Source organism: Amblyomma maculatum, chromosome 11 (assembly GCF_055883805.1).
Source record: "Amblyomma maculatum isolate TAMU_Amacu chromosome 11, ASM5588380v1, whole genome shotgun sequence".
NCBI lineage: Eukaryota > Metazoa > Arthropoda > Arachnida > Ixodida > Ixodidae > Amblyomma > Amblyomma maculatum.
The window spans coordinates 7687030-7695110 of NC_139354.1; the positions used below are offsets into that span (position 1 = coordinate 7687030).

The 8081-nt window shown below is 48.4% G+C and overlaps 1 protein-coding gene across 2 annotated transcripts in view; it reads left to right on the top strand.

Moving 5' to 3' along the window:
• The window catches only part of LOC146172732 (uncharacterized), a 309284-nt gene extending 301625 nt beyond the window's left edge, over positions 1-7659 (top strand). For both annotated transcript variants that reach the window (XM_084585597.1, XM_084585598.1), the window contains one exon: positions 7502-7659. In XM_084585597.1, coding sequence (XP_084441723.1) covers positions 7502-7619 — 118 coding nt within the window. In that variant the 3' untranslated portion in view covers positions 7620-7659. The remainder of the gene's footprint in view (positions 1-7501) is intronic.
• Positions 7660-8081: the final 422 nt, after the last annotated feature.

The following is an 8081-nucleotide window of genomic DNA, read 5'->3' on the forward strand; positions in this document are numbered from 1 at the left end:
GTCACTCATAACACGTAGTATAACCACGTATAGCAAAGCAAGTCTTTTTTGTCATAGAAGCACTCAGGCGGACGGGATCAGGAAAGTGGAGTAATTCATCGGGCTTGGCTAGATAGGCTCTAAAAATGTGTGGGTGATATTTAAAATACAGAACTGCCTCCTAGATAATGCTGACCACATTTTCGCATATTGATTGCTGCCTATTCATTCAAGGGCTTTCTTATAATAAATGATGATTTCATCGCTATTATAGCATAAATAACAGCACAGACCATTCAGATAACAGTAGGAACACGTTTCTATATAAGCGTACAAAGAAGAAAAACGGTCTGTGCAGTTGTACTATCTCCTGCATTATCAAGAATGCGTTACCTTAAATCGTTACCGGTAGCGTAAACAGAATTTCGGTGAGTAATTACTCCCTTATTACTTTTCGGCGGGCGGAAATACGTTATGTTGTATCGAGTCACACTTTCAAGAATAGGAAGGCAAAAAAGATGCCGAACTAGTAGTTGACGGAGATAGCATCGACAGAATACCAGCGCCTTTATCGAGCCCGCCCTGGAGGAATAGAGAAAAAGCACAGTGTAACACAAATATGCGTTAACCGCATCACTGGCCCGCTTTTCTTTACGCCCTGTAACCAAAACTATACGTAGAAGAATCGATCATTTCTTTTTTTTTGTTCTTTTTTTTTTAGGTATGCTTTATTCGCTTTCTTCTAAATTTAGCGCACGCTACCGGCCTTCAACGAGCATCCATGGAACGTCGGCGTCCTGCAGAGGCCGTTCGTGCCTGACGACAGCCAGATCCGCAGGGGAACTATTGTCGTACCGTTTTTTAACTGCCGTCCGCCCTGCACAAACAATCGAGCGGATTCGTATCGCTGCCGCGGTGTGCACACGATGCCGTTGTTGTCGTTTGCGAAGGAAACAGACGAAATCGGAGCTATTTGCGCAGCGTTTTGCGAATGGGGCAATATTGCGAGCTCTGCACTGCATTGCGCTAGCGCAAACGATGCTTTCTGTTACGCGGACGGCGCTGGAACAGATCTTCTTTTATTGAGTTCCGACCAAGGATTCCGTAGGTAGAACAGTGATGTTTTTTTTTTCTTTGCTTACTTGGTTGATGGCTGGTTTGAAGCTCGGGGGCTAATGGCCGGGAAGCCGTTTTTGTGTAGTATATCAGGTGACATACTCTCTGTAGCAGAAAGGTTGTTGGAATTGTAAGGAATCAAATGTATTGTGAAGAAGATGCGCAGAATAATAAAAAGAATATTGCGCTTGCCGCGCTGTCGTCACCCGCTCTCAAAATATGCGCCTATGCCATCCATCCATCAGTGAATTATTCGTATTATCGCATTTCAGTCTGTCCGGCATGCAGCTTGATAGCGGCATTCTTGTTGCGAAGTTAACTACGCAGTTTAGACTACAAAACAGTGTGGCTATTTTATGTGTTTGTTTAACAGACTCTCAGCGCCAAAACTTACAGAGGGGAGCCGATTACACATAACAGAGAAAATAACTGTGAATACTGTTGCACAGAATTATACTTTCTACGCAATGAATGCATCCGCGTAGTTCATCTACAGAATGTTGCTTATCAAAGACCGTGAGGTTCATGCAGAAGCAAAGATTGAAAATGAACTTAGGTGCTGACGATATTAACCTTGTTAATGCATGATCAAATGCGAGGATGCTTCCTATTTTTGAAATAAATACTGGCTCATTGTGAGGCGGTGATACACAACTTCAAAGTTATTTCGCTGACTGAAAAATTTAGAGCGAAATATTGCTACGGAAGACATTCTCAGACGCCAGGAAAGTGTGCTGGAGTAGTGTGGAACGACGACGCTGAAGCTAGGATTTGTTTTCCTGCGTACTCTGGTGACTATACGCCGCTGTGTGCTCGTCACATTTTGATGTAGTAGTGGGGTACAACACCAATACCACAATCTGGATCTCCGCAGTGGCCGCCAGCTTGGTGACAGCTCTATGTTGTCCTATGCAACTCCCTCTACGGCGGCACAACCATCGTCCAATGTCGTTGTGGCTCAGTCCCGTGACACGGTCACCTCTTGCGGCACCGATAATGTCGGCGTTGAAGACTGGCTGGCTATGTACGAGCGCGTCAGTAAGCATGACAGATCGGATGCGACCTTGATGCTTGCGAACATCATATGCTACCTGGAGGGTACGGGATTTGTCTGGTTCGAGATGCACGAAAATCTGACATCCTAGGATATGTGCAAAAAGAAACTCCGGGTTCTCTTTGGCAAGCCAATTGGGTGCAAGCTTGGCGCTAAAGAGCACCTAGCATAACTAGCACAGTCGACGACTGAATCATACCTCTTGTATATGCAAGACGCATTAGCTCTATGCCGCAAAGTGGACAGCAAGAGTGTGAGAAGGTGAGACATATCCTAAAGGGAATTGCTGATGACGCTTTTAACCTCCTCTTTTGCAAAGACTGTACGATGGTCGACTCCGTCTTCGAGGTATGTCGGCAATTTGAGCAAGCTAAGCACCGTCGTATTGCCCCCGCTTCTACCGCTTGCCAAACACAGCTGCTAAGTCTCCGTGCGAGGATTTGCCAATACTCCATTAGCCGTCCTACCCGGCAAACTTGACCAGAATCGTTCGCAGGAGTTGGAGGCTATGAACCCCGTTCTCTTCACCTCTCAGCTAGCGGATGCTACTCTAGCCCTGATCTAAGCTGTCGTTCGCCAGCAATTCGCGAATGTGGGCCTCAATGTGAGCGAAAGCCTCAACTTTGGTCAGCAGTCCACTCAGCTTTCTTTCCAACCCACAGTTTCGGTGGTAGCTGCTGCGGCTCCTACTGCGCCCTTCCCGACGCGATACCGGTATACCGCTACCGCAACCAGGAATAGTGACGAACCTCGGATGACTGACCTATCTGCTTCATATGCTCACGTGTCGGCCATATTTCTCTCTGTTGACGCAGCCATTGGTTTTCGCCACCTCAACTTTACTATTGTCCTAATCCCAGCGTCGACTACAGGCCACTTCCAAAAGCTTTCCGCGATACGCCCTCCCGTGACTTTGTCTTCGACTTTTGGTCTTCGCGTGGTCCACAAGGTACCCCTTGGAAGCCACGCTTACCACCTTACCAAACCGACTGACACAAGAGTATGGACACATGGGCCACGCCACCAAGAGCGGCTGGCATTCATTGCGGCCACAGGCCTGCATCAATCATTTAGACCCTTATGCCGAAGGGCATATTTGAGCAATAAAAAAACCTCTTGGGCCCCGCGCACCTGCATCCGTTCGCCGTCCCCTCAGACTTCCAACCTCGCCGTTCATCGTTCACTAAGTTCTCTGACTCTCTTCTGGAAAACTGACCAACGCAGCTCCCGGATGTGACGCTGGATGGACGACTCAGCCCGAAAATTCTCTGCTGGCCCTAGCTTATAACGCCGCAATATTCTAGGTATCTGCGTAGATGGTGCCTCTTTTACAGTCCTCATTGACACTGGTGCCAAAATTTTCGTCCTCAGTTCTTCATTTTACCGTCTCAAGAAGGTTGTCTTACCCGCCTCTTCATCAGCTGTTCGTGTCGGCGATGGAAGCATCGCTACCGTCGTGGGACTGGGCACTGCGCACGTGAGCATTTGCGGTCGCACTATACCCTGTGCGACCGCACTGTCATCGACAGGTGCTGTCGGGATGTTATCCTTGGCATTGACTTTTTAACGGCCTACTCTGCCCTAATTGATTGCTCAACTGGCCTTATTCGCTTAGACCTACCTTTCTGCACCAAACACACATATATCAAGCCCCGCCTCTGATTCATCGAGTTTGTTCGTCTTCCGACCAAAGTTACCATCTATGTTCCGTTGGCCCTGTTTCCCACCATTCCTGACGTTACATACCTCATTTGCCCAATCAATGACGTCATCCTCCCTCACACTTCCGTGACCGTCACGGGTAAGCGCACCTATCTTCCCGTCTTTAACTTCACCCTCTGCGTCCAAGCGTTAACCCACGAATTCGCACTCGCTGACCTGTCTCCCTTGGCTGACTGCGAAATTGTGGCACTCATACCTGTGCCTTCGTCTGCGCCCCTCGTATCGGCTTCTCCTCGTTCGACCAATCTTTCTCTCATGACAGCAACGAATTTGATGCCCGACTAAGCCAGTGCTCTCTCCGTTTCCATACAGCGACATATTTGATTTTGGGGACCGACCTTCGGGCCAGACATCCGTCGCTACTCTTCGCATAAATACAGGTGATGTCAGCCCCATTCACCGGAGGCCTCATCGAGTCTCCCTTGCTAAGCGCCATGTGATACAGAATGAAGTCGACAAGATGCCAGCGAACCATATTATTGAGCCTTCCTGCAGTCCCTGGGAGTGTCCTGTCCCTTTAGTCAAAAAGAAAGATCAAACTTGGAGAATCTGTGTTGACTACGTCTACCTTAATCAGCTAACTGAAATAAACGTTTACCCTGTCATGATAATTGGCGACGCCATTCACTGATTGCATGGTGCCAGATATTTCTCTCCTATCGACATGCGTTCCGGCTACTCGCAAATTGCTGTCGACGAAAGGGATCGCGAGAAAACCGCATCTGTCACCCATGACGGACTGTACAAATTCAGTCATGCCATTTGGTCTGTAACTCTCCTGCGACCTTCCAGTGCATGATGGATTCGCTCGTCAGTGGCTTCACAAGGACGCCGTTTTTAGACTACTTAGACGACGTTCTCATTTTGTCTCCCACATTCACAAGCCACCTTCACAGACTTTATATGATCTTGGCCCTCTTCCACCGCCCCGGCCTTCAACTGAACGCCAATAAATGCAGCTTCGGCCACCGCCAGATCAAAATCCTGGGCCATTTGGTTGATGCAACTGGTGTGCAGTCCAACCCTGATAAAGTTAGTGCACTGCATGAATTCCCTACTCTATGTAACCCAAATGATGTGCGAAGTATTCTCAGGCTCTGCTCCTGCTTCTGACGCTTCATTCACAATTTAGCAGACATAGCAAGTCCCCTTGCCTCCTTTCCGCTGACAAAAGAGATTTATCGTGTAGCAGCGAGCAAGCTCACGCCTTAACAACGCTTATTTTCGCCCTCACCGCTCCACTGTCCTGGCGCACTTCGACACGTCTGCACCTACAGAACTACGCAGCGACACTAGTGGTCATGATATTGGCGCCATCTTTGCCCAGTGCCACCAGATCCACTCTCGTGTGATTGCCTATGCCAGACGCCTGCTATCTCTGTTCGAGCGCAACTACTCAATTACGGAGCGCGAATACCTAGCGCTTGTTCGGGCGTTAACCAAATTCCGCTCTGATTTGTCTGGGAGGCCCTTCAGCGTAGTGATGGACCGTCATGTCTTTTGTTGGCTGTCCTCATTTAAGAACCCTACAGACCGCTTAGTTCACTGGGCCTAGCAATTACAAGAGTATATGTTTACTTTGCGTACAAATCAGGCACCTCACATCAAGACGCCGATTGCTTGTTCCGCCATCCCGTCGATCCTCCCGAAATGCCTAACCATACTGCCGACTGCGTTTTGCCCATCACAGACTTCCTCCGCATCGGCGTCGAACAGAATCAGGACCTTTTCTTGCGCCCCATTATTGATCACCTGAGCAACGATAGCTCCGATCTGTCCGTAAGTATGTTTGTGCTCTTGTGACTAAACGTTATACAGACGCAACACGCGCCTATATGGTTTAACTATTTTGCATTTCGTTCCGATTCATCTGCGCTGTACTCTTCTTGCGCACCTTCATGACGCCCCTTCAGCAGGGCACCATGGGAGCGTCACACAAGTACGGAAACCATCGTGGAGGATTCTAGTGGCCTGTACTTTACCGCTCTATTCGTCGCTATGTCGCCGCTTGTGATTTGTGCTAGCGCCCGGAGAAAGCGTTCATTCAGCCTAGTGGGCCCCTTCAACTACTCGCAGTTCGGACTGAGTCGTTGTTTCCTGTTGAAGTTGAAGTTGAAAGTTTATTTTTGAGTCAAAAAACAACGACCTCGACCTGCTTGGGCCATTTCCCACGTTGACTTCCGGGAACAAATGGATTGTCGTGGCGACCGATTACGCCGCCCGGTATGCCATAACAAGAGCTATTCCCACCAGTTGTGCCCCCGACGTTGCAGACTTTCTTCTGCATGACGTTATCTTGCTTCATGGCGCTCCTCGTCAACTGCTCACCAATTGCGGTCGCTGCTGCCTTCCCCAAGTTGTTCATGACCTTCTCCACTCATGCGCTACACGTCACAAGTTCACAGTGGCCTACCACCCACAAACGAATGGTCTTACTGAGTGCCTTAATCGCAAACTGACCGACATGATGTCAATGTGTTTCCGACCATCATCGGGACTGGAACGTCTCTTTACCTTTTATAACATCCGCCTATAACTTCTCACGCCATGATACCGCTGGATACTCTCCCTTCTATCTCTTTTTCGGCCACTATCCTTTACTTTCCTTCGACACCTTATTTCCTCTTGACGATTCCTCCGGCAGTTACGCTTCTGATGCCATCGCCCGCGCTGATGCCGGCCGCCATATTGCTCGTAACCGGCTTGGCGCGTATCAGCGCTCTGAAAAGCACAGTTAAGATATTCAACACCGTGAGGTCCACTGACCTTCTGGCTTCCTCTTACTCCTTTGGCTCCCGGCCCGACGTCTTGGCATGTGCGAGAAACTTCTGCCTCGCTACATGGGCCCCTAGAACGTTTTACGGCAACTCACCGACGTCGCCTACGAGATAATGCCTCTGCACCCCGAGTCTCCTTCTACACACACTCACCCAGAAGTCGTGCATGTCACCCCTCTTCACGTGTGTAGTATACGCACCGAGACTATGCTTCTCTGCGTTGGGGTTGGGGGCGAGGGGGGGGGGGGGTATTGCTACGGTACGCAGTCTCACAGAAGACGAATTTTCACTGGAGTAGTGTAGAACGACGACGCTGAAGCTAGGCTCTGTTTGTCGGGCGAGTGTATCGGTGACGGTGAGCTATTGTGACTACATCAGGGTGTGCCTCGTAACGAAAATCCCTCGGGGCTGAGAGATTCCTTATACGGTTAAAATATAAAAGAATGAAGCGAACCAAGGTTTCGCAACTCGCAGGTAAATATGACGTCTCCTGTCGTAGGATCTGGCTTATTTCGCATCATCTAATTTTGAACGTATAATGGCTTTATTGCGCGAAAGGCTTAGCCAAGACGGATCGACGTTTAGTTGCAGCGCAATTGCACTTTCCTGCCATTAATGTTTTCAAATATTGCCATGAAAATCTGTGCAGCTTGATCGCGCTAAATGGCACTAGGACGCGGCTACGTCCGTTTGCTTGCATCTCAAAATGCACAGAGATTTTCTTGAATGATTGCAGCCATGCACGACTGCTTTCACATTGTACCAGAATCCAATCGTTGACTCAAATACAGGCGCTACCAAGAGATACGCTGCACTGACAATTTCTCCTTCTCTCGACGTCTTCTCTTTTCAGCCTTAAACAGAGCGTGGCCGGGAGAAACAGACGTCCGGCATTTCGACGTCCACCTCACTTTCGACACCACCTCACAAGTGCGCTCACTTGCTGCTATCGCCGCCGCCTAGTTGCTTAGCTTTTGGAAGCCCAAGTTGCCCCAATAAATTATTTCCCAATTTGCCTCAATAAATTATTTCTTTAGGAAAGTTTTCGCTGATTTCCCGACTCCTGGTTCACTGTCCTCGCTACGAGGCAATATGATGTATTTATTACGGGTTGAGGGTGTTGAGATTTAAATTAATATGGACCTTTACACAGAACCTTTTAGCGGACTCAAGAATAATTCCGACAGATAATATAAGGAAAATGTGATAAAGGCACGGCAAATTCGCATATAGCTTTACATATTTGCTCATTATTCGTTTACCAACTCTTAACACTAACAGGTGCACTGAGGACTGTAAGGAACTTAATATTGTAAAACATTCAGGCCTGAGTGTTGGCAATTGTATTCGAAATGAGTGTTTTCAGATTTCCCCTGCAGGAAATAAGTGGACGTCAAAAGTGAGCTCGAAGCGATAGCCACGATGTTAATAAC